The sequence below is a fragment of the Sinocyclocheilus grahami genome, unplaced genomic scaffold (genome assembly GCF_001515645.1).
Source record: "Sinocyclocheilus grahami isolate Dianchi unplaced genomic scaffold, SAMN03320097.WGS_v1.1 scaffold34.1, whole genome shotgun sequence".
NCBI lineage: Eukaryota > Metazoa > Chordata > Actinopteri > Cypriniformes > Cyprinidae > Sinocyclocheilus > Sinocyclocheilus grahami.
The window spans coordinates 2,687,871-2,714,453 of record NW_015505213.1 but is presented as its reverse complement, the minus strand read 5'-3'; the positions used below and the strand labels follow the sequence as shown (position 1 = coordinate 2,714,453).

Genomic DNA, 26,583 nt, shown 5'->3' with positions numbered 1-26,583 from the left:
CGCGATGTAATTAACTCCCTTTGTCATTAAAACTGCAGCTTTGGCTTTCCTGATTTAGCATCGCTCGTTTGCCCTGTGATTTCACCCTGCTGTGATTAGAGCCAAAATGGATGACTTCACGAGTGTAGCATGTTAACCCGGCACTTTTTTAGGTCACTTATTATGAGACAATGCTACACTTGAATCTCATGTCCTTGTCACATTTTATACCAAAATTTTAAAAAGAAATTGTTTTCATGAAGACAATTCTTTGAATAGATGAAGATACTTTATAACATATATGAAGAAGTTCATAACATATATAAAATCCCCATAGTAAAATCTGTACATATTGTGCTTAATAAAATGTACATGTTATATATTGTCGCTATATACTGTGTCAACAATGTATTTTATTTATATATGCATATGCAACTTTATTAAAACAACAAAGAACAAACAATCTGTATGTTTATGTGTTTTTGTAATACACTTTAAATACATGTCTATCTTTTATATTTACATATAATATCAACATGTATTGATGGGTTTTAGGGTGAATATACATGTACGTGATATCCAAAAATGTATACATAAACACACATATTTGTATAGACTAGATATATAGGCTATGCTAAAATATGGAAATGTTCCAGTTTCTTATTGGTTTCATCTAAGTTTTTACTTCATATGCCATATTTCATATATGGAAATATATATATTTAAGATGTGTACGTATTTTACTTTGTGTATGGGCAACTAAATGTCTGTTTCTCACACAAAATGACAGACATTTATTGTCCCTTACTGGAGTTTGGAAGCTTCAGCCTTTTTTATAGAAAAGAGCTATTAGCAGGGACTTTTTCCTTTCGTTTCTCCAAAGAAATAAAGTCTTGTGGGTTTAGAACAACTTGAGGATGAATAAATGATGGAACTATTACTTCAAGCAAAATATCTTAAATCTTATTCTGTAAAATATTCTGTTTTAATTTGGGGTCACTCTACCATCGACATAATTATTCATCCAAAAGAAGAAGGATATGGTTTCTTAAAGGGGTCATATGACGTTGCTAAAAAGAACATTATTTTGTGTATTTGGTGTAATGCAATGTGTTTATGCGGTTTAAGGTTAAAAAAACACATTATTTCCATATAATGTACATTACTGTTTCTCCTCTATGCCCCGCCTTTCTGAAATGCATTGATTTTTACAAAGCTCATCGTTCTAAAAAAGCGAGGTGTGCTCTGATTGGCCAGCAATCCAGTGCGTTGTGATTGGCCGAATGCCTCAAGCATGTGACATACTGTGATGCTGTCTCCCAGCAGGACGAGACGAAACCAATAAAATCCATTACAAACGAGGCATTTGTTTCATCCAGTGGGGACATAATTACTGATTATAACTTATGCTGTCTTTTTACGCGTTGCGTTGTGTATCGCGCTGCGTAAACATGACACCATGTCTGCATTTGTGATCAGAGAAACAACAAACAACAAGCGCTACTCTACACTGCTCAAAATTCGCGTTTGAATCATCAGTGGCAAATTATTTAAATATAAAAAACGTACATACAGGCTGTGAATCAGAAATACCAGACTGTCAAAACTGAAACAGCCTTTGTTCCACAGATGCATTGTAAGCTACTGGTTCAGGAAACAGTCCTCATCCTCCATAAAATGCGCAGCACACATCTGAATATTTGGGTTGAACTGTTCTGGAACAGTGTTGTAAATACAACTTAACCACTGATTTTTAGTTGTGTTCTCTTTTGGAAGGCCAAACAAAGTAGTTTCGCTTTCACAACGAAACACACAGCGACTCCACAACATGGCAGCGGCGGCAACAGCAGGAATGAAAGTTACGCCTTCTTTTTTTGCGTGAACATTTGGGTGGCGTTATGCAAGTCTTCCCACATCGTGACGTAGACATGTGTTAGAACGAGCCGTTTTAGGTAGGAGTGGTTGACTCTTAACTTTTATAAAGAATATCTCTGGATTTGAGACTTTAGTCTTTGCAAATTTACAGATCTTCTTTATGCACCAAGAGCTTGTAACACTCCAAAAAGAAAGGAAAAATTGAAATGGCATCATATGACCCCTTTAAAAATACTTAAACCTACGAGGTCAAGAAGCAATCAAGTATGTAATCAATTATCCAGAGCTATCTAATAATGGCCTAGTGATGCATTTCCTTGTTTGCATACAGTAGATCGATTGTTCGGTATTGGAAGAGAGAACAATGCCGCACTGCCAGGACTTGCAGAAATGCTCCAAACACTAACATCTGCTCTCTTCTGTACCTGTAGTCCATAAACACACATTCCCACCATGTCAAGCACAGAAAACATATATCTTCCATTGATGGACAATTAACTCCTCTACTGCCATGGTGAACCGCTTGACCATTTAGATCTCCGTCTCGCTCCTTTTCCAGATGCATAAATCTGTCAGCAGGTCGTCAAAAAAGACATACAGGCATGACAGAGAGGGTCTCCAGACAGGTGTCTCATTTCATAGCCTTCCTTATTTCTGCTATTAAATCAAATTGAGCCAGAGAGGTGAGGGACCACATGAAGGACAGAGCAGGAGGGAGGAATGTAGAGGATGAAGAGAAAAGAGTGTGAAGATTGGGACTATAAAACAGATCAGGACCTATGCCAGCCTATCACAACCTATAGCGGATAATCCTGCATTATATATATGTATCACATATATGTCTTTAATATCTGTAATTTATTTACTTGTTTGAAAATAATAACATTTTGGCCAACTCTATAGTCAAATGTATTAGTTTTTCTCAAATTATATTTATGTTTGGTTCAAACCTTAAGTTTTGTTTTAACATAAATTTTCCCAAAGACAAAAACAAGCTGAGTTCTTGTTCAAGCTGAGAATAAAATGCCCCATAAAACCAGTGTGTTTTATTTTTAGGGAGTGTCTGTACGTAGGCCATAAAATATGTGTAGCAAATGTATAGCAAAGTCTAGCCTCCTCTTCGTCTCTATTGTCTTCAATATGGTGGGAAATCTCTCAGGCACAGCTTTTAGTCTAACAGCTTCATCTATCATTAATTTCTCTCACTCTTTCTCTCTGTCCTCTCTCTCCCACTCCCTCTCCTTCTGTCATGTATATTTGATAGCTGCACAGGAAGTGCAGTGTAATGGCATTTTCACACTGTAATGTGTGAACATACATGAAGTTAGGAGACGAGAGTAAAGAAGATAGAGGGGAGGAAAGAAGAAAGGAAAAGGAAGTGGAGAGTTGAGAAAGAGGAAGTTTTACTGATGTATAGCTAATTGTCAGTTTAGCAGTAAGCTTATTTATTCATGTTTCAGATGATGTATAAATCTCAATGTAAAAAAAAAGACCCTTATGACTGGTTTTGTGGTCCAGGGTCACATTTGTGTCTTCAGGACAGCATGCCAACAATAAGGACAGAAGCTTTTCAGATCACCTGAGCAGCTTGCAGAAAGATGGGCAGAGTGTTGGCATTATAACTGAGTGTGTCTGAAATGGAGCAGAAATATCTCAGAATGGTTGTGTTGCAGTAACTGAGACTCCAGTGATGAACACTGAAATGTCAGCATGTTTAGGACTGTAGAAGTGGGTGATGGGATGCAGCATTTTCCCTGGGCCAGTGGGTTTGTTTTCCATTTACAGTCAATACTCTCCTTCTTTCTTTTGCCATTTCTCTCTCCATGTCTTGTCCAGCAGTATCATGCTTGATTCATAATACCCACACATATGCTTCTATTCTGCATTTTAAACACGTTGCCAAGTGTGCCACTTCCCTAATGCTTTATTAATCCTCAAAGAATCATTCAGGCACTGTTCCACACACACTCCTTCTTCTCATTGTCAATGTTATTGTCTGCTGGAATTGGTAAATCCCTCACTGGTGGGTGATGAGAGGTTGAGAAGCTGTCTGGTGATGAATTACACTGGTCATTAGATGAAGGTTAATAATGACAAGTATCTGTGCAGGGAGATTTTGAAAGCCAGTGGTTTTCAAAGTTGTGCAGACGTTCCATAAAAGTTATTTGAAGGGTTCAGTGAGTCTATGTGCTGTGGTTTACATAGTGTGACTGCAGTATTTAATGCAATTGAACAAGCCCAGACTTGATGTGCTTGTTGGTAGGGCTAAACAATTTGGGCAAATTTTTAAATCATGTATCAGTATGGCTATAAAATAATAATAATAACAATAATAAATAACTAAATAATAATAGTAATTGTTATTTTTACATAAATGATAAAATATAAATATTAAAGTGTTAAAGAAACATTTTATAAAAAATAATCTTTTTTTTTTAATTATTTTGATTAATTGTGCAGCCCTATGGCCAGGTCATTATGTTGCTGGTTCCTCAGGGGCTGCATCTTTTATATAGACCCTCTTGCATACCATCCCCCACTAAGAGCATGCTCTCATTATTCCTCCACATATGTGTGTGGTTGGATGTTTCTTTCATATTTTTCAGTGGATGTAGCGGTTTTCTACTGACAGCTGTGCAAGAGCAACAGCAGTTATCTGTTGATGAAGATGTTGAATTCTTTCATCTCTGTTGCGTTCATGCATGATTACACACTCCTGCTCTCCATAGGGCCTGAGCTCTCATTAATGATTTGTTCGCTCAGATCAGGGGACAAACCAAGAGCCTCTGCATCTGTGCTAATTACTGTAGCAGCTCTTCATCCTTGTAGAGATGCTATCTGCGGCTGTGTAAAGCTAGGAGTTTCTAATAAGAGCATGAAGAACGCTTGAGAGAAAGACAAGTCAAACATCAAGTAATTTTTAATTTCTGAACTCCTTCCCATGCACACAATACACACAGTGGCAAAAAGCTGCACGATTTAGTGAAATAAAACCGAAATCACGATATGGCTGAGTGCAGTTTTAAATGGCAAAGACTGTGATTTATAAATACATGTGATCCGTGTTTCAGTGAGTGTGGCACTGTGTTCATTTACTCGCATGTAGCTCATCATCCAAGTTTCGAGCAGCAGTAAATGCTGTTGCGTAAGAAATCATCCATGCATCTGCTTTGAGTTTTGGTTCCTTGTGCATTTAGGATGCAACATGCACCAACCATCGTCCCAAACTTGTAATTAGAAGCGCTTATAAACAGGCTGTAATCAACAAACGAGAAGCTTTACAGGCTCCTTTTGCTGAGTTCACACTGCACGATTTTCAAAGTCATCAGATCACCATTGTTTTCACACTGCACGACTATCTGGGGTAGCATTCAGTTGCTGCTGCGTTCACATTGCACGATGGATCGGCGACAGGAGGTTACACATTGCATGACAATAGGAAGAATCGCCGACAACTCTGTCTGGTCCGCAAACTACTTTTCATATAACTCCTCCCTGAACTTCCCACTGTTCTGTATCTTGCCCTCTCATTGGCAGTATGCCATCACCAATGTATCTTTTAGTCAGAGCTCATTTCACACAGCAGGATTTTGAATCGCTGACAGGTCCAGATATTTAGCATGCTAAATATTTCACGGGCGTCTGCAATTTTCTCAGATCACGTCTTTGATAATTCACACTGCGTGATTGTCATTCGTGTGAACGAGCACCGATTTGCCTCTGCTTTTAGGCATTTGTTGGCATTTTCGCGAAACCTGTCGGCGAGTGAAAATCGGGGTTAAAATCATGCAGTGTGAACTCGGCAAACGTTTTTTTCCCAAAATAAAAGCTCAATGGGTTCATTTTTAAAAATTAGGACAATAAGCCATAATTAATATAATATTTTTCTTAAATACTAATTTTTAATAATAATAACAGTTAACAGATATAATCACAATCATAATTTATGCAGAAAAATAAAAATTTTCCACAAATTGTAAGCCCTGTATCTGTTTTTACTGGTGTTCCGCTTGTCATAGTTTCTTCCACGATTAAGACACAAGACCAATTGCTGTTTTTGATACTGTACATACAATATGTAAATGATCTTATATTAGCCTCTGTGAATACATTACTTTTTGTGCTGGCTGTGATAATTTCATTTCTGAATAACCCATTATTGTTTCAATTAAGTCTGGATAGGCTGTGGAGGGAGTTTTGTGTTGTGAATAGTACACCGAATGATTTTTCCCCAAAAGAGCAGGGAAATCTTTTTAATGTCTTCTAATGGAAATGAAATGTGTAAGTGTATGTAGCTCAGCTGTCTGTTGTAATTGTTTTTCTGCCTGGCTTGGTTTCTTTACCCAGGGGCAGAGCAGCCTGTCTTTTGTCTTCACCACTGTAGTTCCTCTGACTGGAGGTGGGACAGCTCGTCATAGTCAACCATCTGTTGACAAAGAACAGCTTCTGTCTGTTTGTCAGTCTGTCTCTCGGTCTGCCTGTCTGTTTGCCTGTTTATTGTCCAGAAATGCATGTGTCGAAGAGGAGGTCATCCGCTGCAAAATCAGTATGGCGAATGTCCATGTCTGGGAAACTTACACTCATTGTCTAGTTTGAGGTTTGGGGTGGATTCACACATTATTCTCTGTTTGTTTGTGGGCAGGCGTGAGTTTATGTATGTCCAATGAGTCAAAATTCCAATTACATGCTTGTGTTGTCTAGCAGTGGATTTCAATGTTGGTTTCAAATAGCCTACTTTTTCAAAATCCTCTTTAATTACAGTAGAATAATATTTGTGAATTCTGTCAGGTAACCATTGTGATAGTTCTCACAGTATATGAGGTATCATATACTGTGAGTATTTGGGAATTTTGTCACAAAATAATAATGTAAATGGATGTTTCTTCTGGGCCATTTAATGCTTTGAATGTAATGTGTGATTTTTTTGTTGAAGCTGGTGTTTGTGTATTGAGTTTCCTCTTTGAAGCTAAGGGCTTATCGATCCGTTTCCCAATTATTAGTAGTTAAGTTCATACAGCTGGCCATAATTCAGTCCGGTGCTCACACAATGAACAGCACTTTACTGTGGAGAAGAGCAGGAGGACACATCTAAAATGATATCATTGCTCACTGTGTGTTATTGCATTTACAAATTATAAAGTGGGGAAATTTAGTAAAGTAAAAAGTAAAAAATCTGCTTAGTCTGAAAACCTTTCATACTTCATTTGTATTTTCTTTGTAAGTGATTATTTAATTCTGTAATATTATGTGAGAAATGTTGTTGGGTCATTCTATTAAACATGTGCCTTGTCCAATCTGATGGCGAGATCATCTTTGAAGTATAATTTTTGTAAGGTTTTAACCATTTCCTTATAGTTATGTATGTGTTTTAAGTGTAAATAAATTGCCTTGTGTAATTTCAGATTAATTGAAAATAATGTCAGAATATAATATACACTTAAAGAAATTGGTGTAGAATTTAACAGTGCTATCTCACAACCAATTCTTACGTATTTTATGAGGTGGCTAATTTGTAAGAATTTGTACGACTTCACTCGTATACGATTTTGTTTGAGGTTTAGGGGTGGGGTTCGGGATGGTCATTTGCATGAATTCCTACGAATTTGGCACCTTGTAAAATACACTGAAAAAAATTATACTTTTTCAGTAAATACATTTTATTTTGCTACATTTAAAAAAAAACATGTTGAAAGTTAGTCAAATAAATGTATTTAAATGTAGCTAAAATAAATTGATTGCAACCACTTACCGTAAAAAAATTTAGTAAATTAAATTAATTTTTTCAGTGTACGTACGATTTTTCACAAAACTTACAAATTCATATGAGTGAGGTTGTACAAATTCATGCGATTCAGCCACCTAGTAAAATATGTACGAATTGCCACGAAATCGGGTTGGATTTACTTTCAACAATTAAACAATTTTCACCCAGAAATTGCAAGTACATTTCATAAATAATTACAAAGAAGTGGCAAGTGAAGTAACACATTGAATGAAACATGAAATTTTGAAGTAGAAAAGACCCTAATGACAAACATAACAAAACAACAGTTTGGTAATAGTAAAACAATATAGACTTTTTACAGTTTTTTAAGTCACATTATGACTTGATTGACTTGATAAAATGATTTATTTTAACAGGATTGATATTGTAATACTATGATCCTGTAAAAATCACCCAGTTGTTTTTTGGGGAAGACTGTGCTTGTGTCTTCTTATACTTTTTCCTTTATACATTCTACTTTTTAATGTGCTCTGAGGGTATCAGTTTGGCCTTTACTTCACTGCTTTGGAATAATAAAAGGCTAAAAAACACTTTTTAGGCTTGAATCAGACTTTAGTCCACAAAGACATGTCTAAGCTTTGTGTGTGGGCATCTGTGAGTGTTTAGAAATGAAAAGCCACCCACAGGTCATCCTGAAAGTCATACATTTCAACAGAGAATGACTACATGAAGATTTTGTGTTTTATTGATGTGTTTTATTGTTCTGTGGCTCTTACAAGCAACTGGGACATATAATAATCTGGGATTGTGCTGGTTTGTGTCTGACTGCTTTTGTGTGTGTTTTGCAGGGTTCTCGAGTGTGGGTGAATCATAAAGATCAGCTGGTCCCCTCTACAGTGAACTCCTGTGGAGATGGAACCCTGGTGCTCACCACCGACTACGGGGAGGTAAGACTCAGCAATCTATCATAAACACACACACATGCAAACACACACACAGATGTTGCCCTTTATGGCTGAATGGGTGCTGTGTGAGTCAGAGATTACGCTCGGTTGGTATTGTGCTCTGAATGTCATCATAACAGGGCTGAGGAGCTGTGTGTGTGTGTGCATATGCATGTTTGTGTGTGTATGTCTGCCATCTGCACATCTGAGGCTAAATCAATACATTCACCCTCCCATAAATGACCATGTGAAAGAGACTATATCAAATAACCGACCATAATGCACTCCTCCATTCTACATGTTATCTACATGCCATTATAAGGAAATAGTGTTGCTTTTGCATTAGCTTCACGCAATTAGAACATGCTAAGTTAAGTTTTTTAATTAGATAGATGTATATTTGATCTTTCTCTAAATATACTGGAAATTTCCAGCAAATTCTATTCTGTTAGATTAATCAAAAATGAGATTAATCACAATTCTTTACATGTTCAGCTTTATCTGCGTACACTGAAGTATACTCGCGCGATTTATAAAGATTGTAAAAAATCAATATGAATTGAGAAGTCTTCTGAAGAGACATCTCTTTATTTGATGAACATTTAATTTAGACTTTTGTTCACATATAAACATTCATCAACACGCATGCATAGAGCATCAAATATAGTAAACAAAAGCTCTTTTTGATTTTTAAAATAATTCATACTTTTAAAGGGGGGGAAATCTGATGGTAAAAGAGTGTATCAACTGAATTTACTATATATATATTTACTATATAGCATATCTCAACCACTTGATTGTTTGTTTCGTCAAAAAGCATAATCTATATTATCGCTCTGCTCTAATCTATTAAATGCTACTATGAGGCATGAAGACGTTAAGATATTATACACATTACGATTTATTGTGAATATGCTTTGAAAAACAATGTGTATTGTCAAAAGTGCTAAACAAATGAATTTAACTTGACAGTTTGATTTAAATCTACTTACTTCCTTGGCCTATAAATACCTCTACCGTACAAAGAATACAGTGTTACATTTCTGTTATATTGTCATATCACTTTCACACAGGATTGCAAGTTAGTCCAGTTAAAGCTTTCATTTGCACTGAACACTGAAGAAAGACCTCTTAGGTTATGTGCATAGTTTATAATAGTTTTAATATGTGCCTCATTCTGTCATCTCCATATAGAAATAAAATAAGCAGCTCCTCTTTGTGAAATTACAGTTAACCTGCCATGAATTGCATCAGGGACTGAAAGCAGTAGCCATCTTTTGAGATGGTCTCAATTCAGCATTCTTTAAAAGTTATCTTAATTTGTTGAATAAATACATCATAATTAATGCAAATCACTCTCAAACATCCAACAGTCACTTGACTATGACTATGAGCAGATGTATGATGTGGGAGCCTTAATATATTTCCTTTATAAATGTCTTTCGTTTTATTCTCTGCACGTGGCACTATTCCAGAATCTCAAAATGGAAAATAAAGGTTATATTATCTCATGTAAAATACACCTCAGAGAGATTTAATTCGTTTCTACAGTAAATACCTTTGTCAATGTTATGGAGTCTGTGCACCAAACTGTGTCTATCACATTTCTGTACAGTTCAGTGATCAGAACTGCCTCTGTTTTGAGGTTTAATTGTAATCAAATGGTTGTGTTAGCAGTTAAACTCCCACACAAGCACTCACAGTGCTGATAGAGGTAAGTAGTTTGTGATAGCTGTGGGTGTTGGAGCTGGCAGAGCTGTGATGTCAGGCTAATAATAACAGCTGTGCTGGCCTGGATTCTGCTCAGAAAGGGAGACTGCACAGCAGGGAAGGGTTATCTGTATGTACAGATGCATACAGGAAACCTGTTTGCATTTGTGTTTTTGTCTACAAACATTTGTGTTTGTAGTGCATACTGTATATGTTCATTCATGTGCATGCTTGGTAGGGGTGGGCAATATGGCAAGAATATCCTATCACAGCTTTTTTCAGGCAAGATCACGATCCACAATTTCCTCACCATTCTTTTTCATGTTGGTTTTTAGACTATTTTGCAATACTAAGCAGTACAGGAAACTTAATTTCCATATTTAAAAAACATGGCCATACAAGGAAACAAAACATGAAAGAAAAAACAATGAAAGACCACTGGGTTGATATGACCAGCGGTGGACTCTACTGAAGTCCTACATCTGTCATCTAGAATGACTCTTAAATGTGACGTTAAATGTTAAGGTTTCTCTGATGGAGATGCACATGCAAACAGACATTAAGGAGTGAGTCAGTTGACTAATAGTTATACTTACTGATTTACGATTATCATTTTTTAATGATTCCCAGTGTCTTTGTAAATCACTAAAGGGGAATTCGCACTTGATATTGCAGCTACAAATGTGATTTAATTTTAGTGAGGTTTGAATTGACATGTCACTGTTGGCAATGCAACAGATTTGATCAAAGTGTTTGATTAACTTCATGCAAATTGGCAGTGATGTCTACTAATGGAAGACCATGTGATCTGCTACAGTGGATGCTGCATTTGAGACTGCAGTGACTTAATGCTTAATACTTTCTCCAATCCCAGTTTAGTATACAAACACAATGCAGTGATTTGTTAATTGATTTCACAAATGAAAAAGTGTAAAAAGTGTGGAACTGTGGCACAATCAACACAAATTTCTGCTTGATGTATTAACATTAACTTTACCAAGTTTGGGGCAGAACTTCTGTTTGACCAACCAATGCCAAATGGAGGGATTGTGGTAAAAAACTATATTTTTGCCATTACAGTATGTTTGGTAATGCTAGTGGTGCAAAAGTTACAAATTTCAGCTTTAACGGAATAAAAAAACACCAAAATATTTTCTCACATGCTGTTTCAAAAATGTATGGATTTCTTTATTCTGTGGAACACAAAATATATTTTTTTGGGGGGAAAAACCCCATACAATGACTTTCATTATATGGGCATAAACAGTTGTAACATTCTTCAAAATATCTTCTTTTGTGTTTCACAGAAATGAATAAGTGATATTTTCCCCACCAATTATTTGAAATGGGCATCTGAATGAACAGAATCCCTAAAATGATTCAGACTTCCCAGTTCTACAGCTGAATCCAAGGTAATATGAAAATATGAAACATCTCCTTTAGGTTTTATCTAAGTCTGCATTTACCCTATATTTCCTGTATGCTGGTAACCTTGATGTTTCATGAACACCAGAGAGCTTGTGCTGACATGAGAATATTCAGTAGCATTCTCAAAAACTATATTTTTGCCATTACAGTATGTTTGGTAATGCTAGTGGTGCAAAAGTTACAAATTTCAGCTTTAACGGAATAAAAAAACACCAAAATATTTTCTCACATGCTGTTTCAAAAATGTATGGATTTCTTTATTCTGTGGAACACAAAATATATTTTTTTGGGGGGGAAAACCCCATACAATGACTTTCATTATATGGGCATAAACAGTTGTAACATTCTTCAAAATATCTTCTTTTGTGTTTCACAGAAATGAATAAGTGATATTTTCCCCACCAATTATTTGAAATGGGCATCTGAATGAACAGAATCCCTAAAATGATTCAGACTTCCCAGTTATACAGCTGAATCCAAGGTAATATGAAAATATGAAACATCTCTTTTAGGTTTTATCTAAGTCTGCATTTCCCCTATATTTCCTGTATGCTGGTAACCTTGATGTTTCATGAACACCAGAGAGCTTGTGCTGACATGAGAATATTCAGTAGCATTCTGTGCAGTAGTTCAAACCCTCCTCCATAAATCAATACACCTATCCAGCCTTCTGTTAGGTCTCAGGCAGCCTTTTCAGGAAACTCCAGCAGCCTCCATATTGTCTTTCTGGAGGTCTTCTCTCCCATTGTTTTGGCCCTAAGGTCTTGGTCCAAAAGGGTAGAAAAATTGTTTTGCATATGTGAGGGATGTGTTTTGAAATCGCAACCCTGTTGAAGAATGCTGAATTTTTTATGTGGATTTTAAGGCATGGTATAGTACAGGGCTGGATGCAAACTGACATCTCTCTCTTTTGCTCACTTTATTTCTCTCTCTCGCTCTCGTTTCTGATTTGGTTAATAATTTAGTTAAGCATGGGAGTGACCTCATTCCTGCAGTGGTTCTGACCGAGTTACTGGGATAGTATGTGTGCTATGCATGCTTGTTTGGATTGTACATGTGAATTGAAACATTTTAAATATGTTCAAGAAAACACAACTAAGATATGCAAATGTAACCAAGATCAAAATTGAATGATATGCAACCTGCTACGTTTTTGCAACATTATGAAAACATAAAAAATGTTGCATAAAAACGAACATAATAAAAACCCTTGCATAATGCAAAACATATTAAAGGAATATTTCCCTCCAAAATTAAAATTAGCTGAAAACCTTCAGGCCATCCATGATGCAAATGAGTTTATTCCTTCATTGGAACAGATTTGGAGAAATGTAGCATTACATTGCTCACATATATGCAAGTGAATGATGCTGTCAGAGTCCGGACTGATAAAAACATCATAGTAACCCACAAGTAATTCACATGACTCCAGTCCCTCAGTTAACATTTTGTAGGAAAAAAATTTAAAAATTTGGCCAAAATATCAGTCCATAATCCATAATAATGTTTCCTCCATGAAAAGTGAAAAAGTCCATCCCCTGTTGTCCTCTCACATCAAAATCCACCAACTATATGTTGGCTATTTTCACTTGTAAACAGTCAAGCATATCGCATATCGCTCTCCTGATTCAGACAAAGCGACTTTTTCATTGGCGAAACCAATATTATGGATAGAGGACTCACATTTTAGGCAGAAGAAACAGTTTAAAGTTAAAACCATCTTAATGATGAATTTGATTATTACAGACATGTAGCTTTTCACTTTACAAGACAGAGTAGATGTACAGAGTATGGATGGAGTTGAGGATGGAGTTTTTTTGGATTACGTGTGGATTTTTATCAGCTGTTTGGACTCTCATTCTGATGGCACCCATTCACTGCAGAGGATTCATTGATGAGCAAGTCATGTAATTCTAAATTTCTCCAAATCTGTTCTGATGAAGAAACCAACCCATTCACATTTTGAATGGCCTGAGGGTGAGTATATTTTCAGCAAACTGACATTTTTGGGTGAACTAGTCCTTTAAGGGAATAGTGTAAATGTGTTATCATAACCTTCTCATGACTTTAAAATGTTTTTGTAGTGTAGTTATGCTAGCAGGGTCCTTCTGACTTTGTCACAGGGCTTTATTGTGTTGGTAGAGTTTGATTCCGTCATAGAAGGTTGCATTGTCAGCCTTGTCCTTTCAGGTTGAATTTGAGGATGTGAAAAAGGGCACTTATAATGTTAGCCTTGTCCTTTTAGGTTGAATAAGAATTTAAGTTAACGTGTTTGCATATTTTGTCAGTAATTCTGGTGTGCTTGCTTTCCCATATTTCTCTGTACACTCTTAAAAATAAAGGTGCTTAAAAGGTTCTTCACAGCGATGCCATAGAAGAACCATTTTTGGTTCCACAAAGAACCATTCAGTCAAAGGTTCTTTAAAGAACCATCTCTTTCTTACCTTTTTATAATCTGAAGAACCTTCTTTTGCCACAAAGAACCTTTTGTGAAACAGAAAGGTTCTTCAGATGTTAAAGGTTCTTTATGGAACCATTTAGACAAAAAGGTTCTTCTATGGCAATGTGAAGCACCTTTTTTTTTTAAGGGATAGTTCACCCAAAAATGAAACTTCTGTCATTAATTATTACTGTTTTACTGTATTGTGTTCAAATAAATTTAATCTTAGTATATGCATGAGAGACTTTTGAACAGTCGTTTAATTATTTGCAATGAAAAGGCTGACGTTTAAATAATTCAGTCACAATGAAAGCATTGAAAATACCTTTTAAAAATCCATATATTTTTTTCTTTATTTCCATATCACTGAACACAAGCCTATCACTGGCTTACAGTCTCCAGCAATTCAAATGGTCATCACACAGGGCACTTTTATTATATAATTTTTGGTCTGTGTGCACAGGCAGACAGATGTCTTTAACCGTTAAGTTAAGTTAAGTTTTTAGTGTCTCGCTCCATGTGGGCCTTGTTTTTAAATTCAAATTTAAACATGCATCTCAGGATCCCACATTCTGTTGCGCTTCTGTTTCTCTATAGGTGTGAATGTAGGTCACTGGTGCTTATAGTCTCTCTCTCCCATGCTCTTTTGCAGCTTTCGTCTGAATCATGCAAAGCAGCTTCAAACATCAAACAGATTTGCAGGAATATCCATGCGCTGAGGGGAGAGAGAGGGAGCGGCTGTGTGCTTGTGTGCGTGTGTGAGTGTGTGGGTGGAGAAAATGGAGCATGAAGACCTCCTCATCTCCTCTTTTCAGCGTCTAAACTTACAATCATCACAGAATCACAACCAAACACACACACACACATTTACATAACTATCTAAATGGGGACATTACATATACTTAAATTGTTTTTACAGATAGTTATAAATACAGTAACCAAGCCCTACATTTTTACTTTTAGGAGGTTTTAGGAGATTTTGTCAGGTTTAGTTTGCTTCTGGGTACAATTTTGTCCCCAAAAGAAGTCAGGCCACACACATACAACAGATATGAGATGTGTCCAATCCACATCATATACTGCCCAGCTAACAAAAATTATGTTCTAAAAATGTTTTGTTAACTTTCCCGTTAAGTTATAAATATGTTATTTCTGAATGTTGTCTGAACACTCAAAATGTTCAGTTTTTTGTTTTAGAAAAGTTTTTCTTGGTTATGTAAACTTGAAACATTCCAATTTATCATTATTCACACTTTATATACAATCTAAAACAAGTAGTAACATTTATAAAAATGTACATGTCCATTTCAGGGGGGAAAAAGTTCCATAAACAATGTATAAATAATGTTTTTGTGTTAAAGTTTTGAGAACATCATTTAAATGATCAAAGAGAACATTATTAATAACTAGAACTTTGAACAAATATTCCATTATTGTTGCTAGAACCTTTGTTACTTTGCCAGAACATTAGCCAAAATTCTGAGTATGTTCCCTGTTAGCTGTGTATAGTCATGCATGATAATTACTGTAAAGCTCCAAAAAACATACCATAAAAGTATAATAAAAGTATTTTGTAGTAAACTTTTGCGCTATATTTCAGGTCTTCAGTAGCATTGACTGAATGTTAGAAGTGTCCATCAAATGTTATATAAAAAATCATGTTAGATAAGCATCATAAGCTATAATCAGACAGACACTTAGACAAACACAAAGGTATAAATACTAGCAAATTTTCTAAAGCATACACAAGTGATACAGAGATTTTACTGTATATTATGTCTGTACTCTCTCTTCAAAACGTACGCTCAAATACACTGAAATTCTGTGTTATTTCATTCGAAATCAGGTTTGTTTCTTTATATTTCTAAATACGTTTGATTCGGATCAGGATTCTGAAAGGTCAATGTCATTACCGTCAGTAATATTGATTAGCAGCAACTTGTCTCAGCTCATAAACTTTGACCTTTCCTTCTTCTCTTCAGACTGTCAACCCCAATTTAGCTGCATGTAACTGAGGCAAATATAATTCTCTCTTTGTCTTGCCCTCCAGTCCTGGGATATATGTACATGTGTGTGCACTTAAAAAGATTGTGGCTGATTTAATGGGTTTGAATAGAAACAGTTCATAAATCCATACCTGAAGTAAACGACACACACACACACACACACACACACACATTAGTGGCTGTATTGATTTTTAATTTATCAGGCTCTCAGCTCTCTCTTCATGTACTGGGCTGTGCTCTCTGGTTACCATGGCAACGGGTGACACGAGTGAGGTTTCAGCAGAAATGAAATAGACAGAAGGGGAGTGAGAATGTCTCTTCGATCAGGATTCTGAAAGGTCAATGTCATTACCGTCAGTAATATTGATTAGCAGCAACTTGTCTCAGCTCATAAACTTTGACCTTTCCTTCTTCTCTTCAGACTGTCAACCCCAATTTAGCTGCATGTAACTGAGGCAAATATAATTCTCTCTTTGTCTTGCCCTCCAGTCCTGGGATATATGTACATGTGTGTGCACTTAAAAAGATTGTGGCTGATTTAATGGGTTTGAATAGAAACAGTTCATAAATCCATACCTGAAGTAAACGACACACACACACACACATTAGTGGCTGTATTGATTTTTAATTTATCAGGCTCTCAGCTCTCTCTTCATGAACTGGGCTGTGCTCTCTGGTTACCATGGCAACGGGTGACACGAGTGAGGTTTCAGCAGAAATGAAATAGACAGAAGGGGAGTGAGAATGTCTCTTCCTTTAGTTCTGTCCAGTCAAATAAAGCAAAGAACCTTTTATCAAAGTTCATTTACATGGGAGTGTAATTTCTGCAGCAATATCATCACCAAATTGCAAAGAAATAATGACTCTTATCAAACAGGTTTCCAGAACACTTTTCCTGCCTGCAGACCCTCATTTTTGAGGAAATCAACATACAAATGACTTAGTTGTCTCTTGATACTTATTTCATAGTGTCGGCAGATAATAATAATAATAATCTTTATTTTCTGTAGCACGTAAATGTTACATCTCAAAGCGCTTTACATAAGCAAGTAAAACAACAAAATACACCATATGAAGATTATAAAATAAGCAAGAAGAGAAGAGATGCATTCAAAACACTTAAAATTAAAATAATATAGAATTAATACCAAAAATTCAAGTAAAAACTACCCTAAAGAATTGAGTTAAGGCAAGATTTAAAAATCTTTTATTCTACAATCTATTGTAAAAAAATTAAAAATAAAATAAAAAAAACTTCATATTTCATACACAGCGTTAGTTCACCAAAAAAATTTAAATTCTGTCATCATTTACTCGCCCTCAAATTGTTCCAAATATGTATGAATTTCTTTCAGCTGTTGAACACAAGAAGATATTTTGAAGAAAGTTGGTAACCAAACAGTTGACAGTAGCCATTGACTTCCATAGTATGGAAAAAAATACTATGGAATTCAGTGGCTATCAATGACATTTATAAGCTACATATTACACATGCAAAAACATGTTTAATGTTAATTCCTGAATTATTAAAAGTTTCCTTTTTGCTGAGTTTAAAAAGGCCAGACTGTAATCGACTTGCCAACACATCTGGTGTTTTTTTTTTTTCAAGCAGTGCCTGGTTGGGTATAAAGGGTAAAGAAAGGCCTCAGCACGCTGAAACTCTATGGAACAGAAAAGCGGGAATCCTGCTGTCTGACTAATGCATTATTCAACTGCAGGCATTCCCTTAAAACGTGGAAGCTGTGTTATTTTGTTAAGGCCACTCTGTCTGTTTCTGTCTTTCAGGCGGTGTACCTGCAGCAGGCGGAGGTGAACAGGGAGAAGGTGTCCCCCATGCACCAGAGCAGCATTGATGGAGTGGAGGACATGTCCACACTGGCAGAGCTCCATGAGGCCGCCATCATGCACAACCTTCATCAGCGATACCAGAAAGACAACATCTATGTAAGAATCTTAGAGACGCATGACTGCACGAAGGTCCATGGGACCTTATCAGGATTATTATTGTATCTAACTTTACTACAAATGTCTTCAGGTTTGTTCTGTCCCCTTATAAGCAGTTAATACACCTTAGATATTTTAATCTAAACCACAGAGAAATTCCCTATAATGTTATTGTTAAGCCATATGATATTTTTTCTGCTTTTGTCTGTAAAGTCTCCTCACTTGTTAGAGGCCAAAAGTGTATGATCGGCTAAAAAGTGAATGATCCTTCTGAATTTTAATAGTGTCATACATCAGAGGTCAAGTTTATCAAATCAATTTAAACTTAGTTTAAATAAAATAACACAGAATCACTTCCAACCGGTGAGTTACTAGGCCAGCTAAACTGTTGACTTCACCACAGATTGTTTTTATTTGTTTTATAAATAATCATGTCTAGCCTTGACAAGATTATTTTAGATGCAAATTTTTGATTCCTTAACTGATTCCTAAATTAAAATCACTAAAGTTAAACGAGAAATTTTTGATTCTAAGTACTTTAATACTTTTACTCGGCAAGGACAAAAAGTCAAAAGTGACAGAGTGTTGAAAGTTATAATGATTCAAAAGATTTCTGTTTCAAATAATTGCTGTTCTTTCGCAAATATTAAGCAGCACAACTGTTTTCAGTGTTGATAATGATAATAATAAGAAATGTTTCTTATTAAAACAAGAAATGTAAGCTCCGAGCTTATTAGCATATTGTGTGTAAATGTTTCAGCATCTGCTTTTATTTCCATTGTTTAAAGTGAGTTTATCAGTTTAAATACCAACAGAAGATTAAAACTGAGCTCTGCAAGTGCTCAGTGGACAGACTTTTCATAATTAGGGAGTTGAATTTATGCTAAAACAGCGCTGGGTTTTATTATATAAGTGAATTGCAAAATCCAGAATCTGACTATTAACCATCTGTTCTTAAATTAAACTTGCAATAATGCTCTTATGTTGGTAATTCAACTCACTGTTATCGTTCATACAGTATATACTGTATGTTTAACACACTGTAACAGCATCCGTGTGTGTGAGAGAGACAAAGCGTGAAATCAAAGAATAGGCCCTCAGGGCATGTTTAAATAAATGTGTGCCACTATAGGGTCTTACCGATGATGTTGACAAAGAGAAGGGTCATGTGATCAGGTGGTGGGTGCAGGCTGGAACCTTATTGGTCTAAACAGAGCCATACATCCCAGACTGCTGGTTTAGAGTTGTAGCCTGGAGGGAATGATATGACTCACTGTCTGCATTATGATCCAAACATTCCAGCTTGACCTTTGCAGAATCCATAGAAAGAGACCTTAAAGCCTTCTTTGTAAGGATTGACTGGGACAGAGACAAGCATACTGGAAGTTTTCAGCATGATTACACAGCTTTTATGTCAGATTCTTTTTAATCTTCCATCATACTGGTTTTAACTAACCCAGAGCTAGTGATAAAGTGATAAACTTAACTGAAGACAGAAGCTTAAAAATATATTATTAAAAAATATGTATTATGTGGTGTTATATTATATGATTATATTATTTTAAATGAGAGATTGTAAAGGGATAATCCACCCAAAATGAAAATTCTGTCATAATTTACTCACCCTCATGTTGTTCCAAATCTGTATTAAGTTTATTTATTCTGGAACATAAAATAGCATAATTTGAAGAATGCTGATAATCAAACTGTTTTGGTAATTGACTTCCACTATATGGACAAAATCTACAATGCAAGTCAAAGAGACCTGAAACTGTTTGTCTATCAACATTTTTATATACAGTATATGCAGAAAAAATGCATACAGGCTTGGAACGACACAAGGGTCAGTAAATGATAACAGAAATTTCCTTTTTGGGTGGAGTATACCTTTAAGAGACTTTATTTTTAGGTCTCTTAATGTGTTTTTGATGCCTATATTCTAAAGGTGTTCTAATCGTTCAGAAAAACTTTGGCAATTTCCAAAACATATTTGAATCAACTATTACATAAAACCCTAATGCCTGTGATTCAGTAGACACTATATCATACAAAATAAAATATTGTTTTTCACACATTATAAAATGTATAATTAAAATTATAATTTATAATGGCACTAAATTCTGATTAGATGAGCCATCCTCAAAAAAAGTCATAAAATAAACAACCTACCTGTAACCACAACTAACCACACATCGGTTTAAATCTTTACTAATAAAACTACATTACTTTGCATATTGCCCAGACTACTACAATTTATCAAATTGTTTGGTATTGTTTTAATATTTCACCACAAATAAGTGCCATTTTTACAGGCACTGGGACTATAAAGTCTCAGTCCCTGTGTCAGAGATAATTACTAGCAACAGTTGTGAACATGACCTGCTCTGTTTAGTTCACTGCATAGGGACAAAAACATCCGACAGTCATCTACACCCAAAACACATCATGCAATCTAAACCCATTTCAGAGTATAGTCCAATAACCTGCTCGAATAAGTGAGATAATAGCTGTATGGTTGTTTATCTTGGTATATTTGTGCTGGTAATGAAATGGGAGACACTGTATGATAAATCAGTCTAGTTCTCATATGCAATACAGGAAATTATGTATGGATGTTTCTACGATTAGCAAAGGTCAGTGTAATGCTTTTTATTAGTAGAGCCGGAATAAAATTTCACTATCAGTGTCTGAAAATTGCTTATATAAATTTCCCTGTCATTTGAATAAAAAATAAAACTGCATGCAAGGCTTCATTTGGCTGCTGTATTGTTGATCTTGCTGTAGACTGCAGATTTGTGTCATGTTGTGCTCAGTGGAGTGAATGTGAAGGGTCTCTCTTTTCTTGGTAAGTGGATACTGTAATTCACTTTTCCCAGGATGCATTGCATTGCTAGCATCTGAGGTTGATGACTGATAGCAGTGGTTATCTGATTTATCTGAGACACCAGGACATGGTCGACCTGAATGAGAATGACTCTTCTCTCTATCGCCCTCTTGGGGCAGTAGCAATAAAATATTTTTTTGGAAGGACAACATTGACACTATTTCAGATCCACAGATAATATACCGTGATTTTTTTCTCATTAGTGTAGTGTCCATAATGTTGGGTCTAGATGTGTTTGGCACCTCTCCAGGAATCTAGCAATGTCTCAATTTAATCTCATCACTGCTGTTGCTAAGATCAGTAAATCATATTACTGCCAGTCAGCTTGGGTGTTGTTAGCCACAGTATATGAAAATTACAATCACACACCCACACATAAACACATTAATAAAACCAGCATCTGTTAATGCAGTCGATATTAAATGAGATGGATTTATGTTGTCACAGTGCTCATAGATAAGGACAAACATCATCCACAATCCTCTCACGACCCACTGGCACAACCAGCTGTGAAATATGAACAGATCACATACTGATTATTGAACTTCCTTTGAGATTTCCCTTTATCTGTGGGTATAAATTAAATTATACACTGATCACAAATGTGTGTGCATTTGTTTCAATATGCTGGTTTTGTTGTTTTGCTGTTTGCTGGCTTTATTATACTCAATACCCCTTAACTTACTAACTTCACTATTTTCCTCTATCTCTCAGACTAACATAGGTTCTATCCTGGCGGCCGTGAATCCTTATAAGCAGATCAGAGGGCTGTATGATCTCTCTGCAGTGGAGCTGTACAGTCAGCATCATTTGGGCGAGCTGCCACCACACATCTTTGCTATTGTCAATGAGTGCTACCGCTGCTTATGGAAGAGACATGATAGCCAATGTGTGCTGATCAGGTAATATAAGTTTATTTGATCTTGATAAGCAGACAAACTTGCAGAACATGAAATACAGTGAATAGGAGATTTTCAGTAAAATGTGCTCATAAAATGCTAAAAGTTGTGACTGTGTATTATTCATTGGCTGGAATTAGTATGACCATACAAAGCATTTATCTTTCACTCCAAGAATGATAACTAATGATAATTATAACCATAACAATTTCAAACTTCCTATTAGCACGCACTGAACAAATCTTTGCCATTTTAAATGGATTTCTTCTGTGGAGTGATTCATTTAAACACCTCTGATTGGTTACTGAGTATAGTAACAACAATTAATCAACAATTTTCTATGGTTGTAATTGTAATTGTGCAGTCTTAGTCACTATTATTATTTTTTATTATTATCATTGTTATTTGATATATTATTATCAACCCCCGAACAGCACGTTTTACTTTACTTTATGTAAAACTCCTTTTAAAACTTCCATACATTTACATAGAAATGAAAAAAGAAACAGTTCTGTCTGACAATATGGCATGTATTATAAACGAATAGGCCCTTGTGTTTTCTAGAGATATCTCTATCTCTTCTTACTGGAAAAAGTTAGTGATTTTTTTGTGTCAATTTGTATCTTGTTTTAAAGCACGTAGGTAATGTGAGGAAGGTTTGGAATGCTTTTGGTTTTACTCACTGAAGGAAGGGGATCCATTATTAGATATTATCTTAGTTTACTAATCTCATTTGTGTTAAACTTAAAGGCTGAGTTTGAGCAGTTGTGGCTTTAGACCTTTGCCACAACTGCTATCAGATTTCACAGCATTGCTAATTCAATCATGGTAACACAAATGTCAGTGAAGGTCACAAATTAATGTGTGCATGCGTGTTTACCAGTGGTGAAAGTGGAGCTGGGAAAACAGAGAGCACCAAACTACTGCTACAGTTCCTGTCTGTCATGAGCCAAAACTCTGCCGGGACGCCGCCTACAGAGAAGACCACCCGCGTAGAGCAAGCTATCGTACAGAGCAGGTAAAATACATTTCTACACACACACACAAAGCCTAAGCATTTTCATGTGCACATACAAATCCACAACGGTTTTTTTTGCAGCCCCATCATGGAAGCATTTGGAAATGCCAAAACAGTCTACAACAACAACTCCAGTCGCTTTGGGAAATTCATTCAGCTTCATTTCTCTCAAAGCGGGAACATCCAGGGAGGATGCATCGTCGACTGTATCCTCCTCAGAGCACACATGCTTTAATACATAGTTTTTCTATACTGAGACATCTTGACATTTACAGATGGTACCATACCCATGTGAAAAAGAAGTGTGCTTAATTGTATTGAATGTGCACTTGCAGTGTGCTTTTAATCTTAATAGTATATTTTTTTAAGAACTTGCAGATAATATAATATAATATTATTTAAATAAAAGGCTACTTATTTATACTTGAAGAAAGTACAACTTCATGACTGTTTCTTAACACATTTATATGCTTTTAAAAGGTGTACTTTGTAAAAATGTCAAATTTAAAGTTTTACCTGTATTTAATATTACATTTAAAGTTAATTATTTAAAAGTGTTCATTTGTGATTTGATCATTACAAATGTGTAATTAGTCCTACATGGGTAGGTAAAAAAGCACTCCGAGTTCAACTAATTGCATTAATATAAATTTAAACTAGAAGACATTTCCATTTAATTTGCAAATAACATGCAATTAAGTGTCAGAAAATCCCAGTTACCATAATCACATCAACCATTTAAAATTTTGCCAGAGATTGAGTATTGTCCTCTAGTGTCATTTTATTAGCATAGGTTTTCTTTTTTTCCCCATAGAAATGAATGGTTAACTTGGTAACTGGGATTTGTTTTTCCCCATGCCTAAACACATTCACCGTACAGTGCACTACAAGCTGCTGTTTCAAGTGTCTGCATTTCCCTTAATTTTTAGCCCATCAGATTTACTTGAAAAGGTAAACCTTTCCATCTGCTGCTGACTCACCCCTAACTACCAGAAACTACTGTCTTCTATGATCAACTGTTCACAGCATAAAAGCCATTGTTCTGTTAATACAATTTGGCATTGGATATCTTGTCAAAGGCAGAATCACTCCACCATTTTGCAGAGAAAGAGTGTCTGCCAAAGTGAGATTCTCGCCCACTCAGCATCTGTGATCTGATCTGTGTTCCAGAATCGAGTGGTAAGGCAGAATCCAGGGGAGAGAAACTACCACATCTTTTATGCTTTGCTGGCGGGGGCCAGCAAAGGCCAAAAAGGTGAACGAATACACAATGCGCCTGAACACACATGCATTTACACACATTCACAAATGCAGATGTGCCATCATCAACCAAAATACACTGAATGATTAGTTATGTCCATCTCTTTTTAGAGACATATTTTCTGGAAGACTCCCCTGAGTTATTTCACTACCTGAGGCAGTCAGGATGTGTGAAGGACAGCAGTCTTGATGACAAGCAGCTTTTTGACGATGTCATGGTACAAAAAAGTTGAATAGACTTTTGTTGATCTGATCATTAACATTTTTGAGGTGAATAAAAATCTAAGTGCAGCATGATGATTCATGCTCTTTTTCTCTTTTCGTCTGCAGGAGGCTCTGAAGGTCATGGAGTTCACAGAAGAAGAGATCAGAGATATGTTTAAACTGCTGTCTGGAGTTCTGCAGCTTGGCAATGTGGAGTTCATGACAGCAGGGGGCGCTCAGATCACCACCCAACAGGGTGAGAGGTGTCATTCATCACTTAATAATAGAGAGACTTTGCTAATATGCAGTGCTGCTGGGTACTAACTGATTACATGTAGTCTGGATTACATAATCAGATTGCAAAAGTTAAGTATGTTTTAAAATGCTAATAATCAGATTACAGTTACTTTTTTATGGATTAAATATTATTCACACAATGGCATAAGTAAGTTATTCATACTTTATTGATTCACCCCAGTTCTTTTTTTCTTCTAAATGTTCATTTCTAAATGACCACTTATAAATATGAGACTAATAATTATGCAAGTTATTAAACACTGCCAATGGATAGCTGTGAAATACTATGTCTTCATCATATCCATAAGTATTTTATCGGTGTATTATTGGAACAAAATTATTTATATGGTCTGAACAAAATTATTTAAAACCTGGAAGACTTCGACCAATGAATGTCATGTTCATATGTTTATTACTGTTTGTTCATGTAATGTAGGGATTCCCAAGCTTTTTTATGAGCTGAACCCCTTTGATGTAAAATATTTACTTGATGTACCCCTGAGATTGAAATAATTTAGCAACATATTTGTATGTTCATTTTAATTTGACACATTTATGATTTCATTAATTTATTAGCATTTTATCAACATCCTACATTTTTTTCAGAAACCTAATGTAATGTTTAATGCATTTTATGAAATTGATAATATTGATCTTTTTTTATCAATATGGTACACAATAATTCCGTTCAAGTCTATGTGACGAATGAGTTAGGTCAAAAGTAAACTAAAAGTAGTCAGACTACATGACCTGATTTGTGTAATCCAGATTTTTGTCATGTAATTTATAATCAGTAATGGACAACAGTTCATAAGTAATCTACCCAGCACTGCTAATATGTGTTTGTTAGTAAGTCTCTTCTCTGTTTTCCTGCAGTTATCACTAATGTGAGTGAGCTCATGGGTCTGGACAGTTTTCAGTTGTCTGAGGTTCTGACCCAGCGTTCCATGATCCTCAGAGGAGAAGAGATCTGCTCTCCACTCACAGTGGAACAGGTACACATACATTCTCATATTGATATACTTAAAAAAAAAAACTTACATCGTTTGGCAGTTCTTCTCTTCTGTCTCCACTTTTATCATGCTTGATTGACAGGCAATAGATTCCAGGGATTCGGTTGCCATGGCGCTTTATTCTCAGTGCTTCTCGTGGATCATCATGCGAATCAATCAGAAGATAAAGGGCAAAGATAATTTCAAGTCTATTGGAATCTTGGACATCTTTGGTTTTGAGAACTTTGAGGTGTGAGGCCACATGGATCACATGTTCATGCACAGACACACATTTTTATTGAGATCTAACCCAAGTGTTTGTTTGTTCTGAAGGTGAACCGTTTTGAGCAGTTCAACATTAACTATGCTAATGAGAAACTGCAAGAATATTTTAACAAACACATCTTCTCTCTGGAGCAACTGGAGTACAACAGGTAAAGACCGACAACCGTGAGTGCATGAAAATTTGTTTTTTTTTCTTTTATTAAATGTCTATTTTTACATGTGTAATGCATCTCATAAGTGCCCGATCACCTGAACAGTTATTAAATATGAAATTTAAGCATCTAACAAGATTATTGTTAAGTTTGTACAAGTTTTGTGTACTACAATTGTGTGGTACAGGGAAGGGATTCACTGGGAAGCCATTGACTGGATGGACAATGCAGAATGTCTGGATCTGATTGAGAAGGTAAACCAGTTATGGTCAGCTATCAGGAACAGTTCGGTTTAATTAGTCCAGCTGCCACATATTTATACATATATTTTATATTCAAAGTTCAGTTTGATTATTTACAATAGTAGAAGTTTTCAGCTTTGTATTATGTAACACTTATTTACTGGTGTGTTTGTGCAGAAACTGGGCATGTTAGCTCTGATTAATGAGGAGAGCCGATTTCCCAAAGGCACTGACTTCACCCTGCTGGAGAAACTGCACGGCAGACACTCTGTGAGTTAAGTTCTTATCACACAAAGACA

General features: G+C 35.8%; 1 protein-coding gene across 1 annotated transcript in view; it reads left to right on the top strand.

Moving 5' to 3' along the window:
- LOC107581381 (unconventional myosin-X-like) overlaps positions 1-26,583 on the top strand; it is a 54,987-nt gene that overhangs the window by 14,419 nt on the left and 13,985 nt on the right. The window contains exons 2-15 of the mRNA XM_016266940.1: positions 8,428-8,526; positions 17,893-18,051; positions 21,650-21,837; positions 22,718-22,852; positions 22,934-23,058; positions 23,790-23,803; positions 24,023-24,107; positions 24,224-24,330; positions 24,443-24,572; positions 25,490-25,608; positions 25,709-25,855; positions 25,939-26,039; positions 26,230-26,296; positions 26,462-26,554. Of these exons, the coding sequence (XP_016122426.1) occupies positions 8,428-8,526; positions 17,893-18,051; positions 21,650-21,837; positions 22,718-22,852; positions 22,934-23,058; positions 23,790-23,803; positions 24,023-24,107; positions 24,224-24,330; positions 24,443-24,572; positions 25,490-25,608; positions 25,709-25,855; positions 25,939-26,039; positions 26,230-26,296; positions 26,462-26,554 (1,569 nt within the window). The remainder of the gene's footprint in view (positions 1-8,427; positions 8,527-17,892; positions 18,052-21,649; positions 21,838-22,717; positions 22,853-22,933; positions 23,059-23,789; positions 23,804-24,022; positions 24,108-24,223; positions 24,331-24,442; positions 24,573-25,489; positions 25,609-25,708; positions 25,856-25,938; positions 26,040-26,229; positions 26,297-26,461; positions 26,555-26,583) is intronic.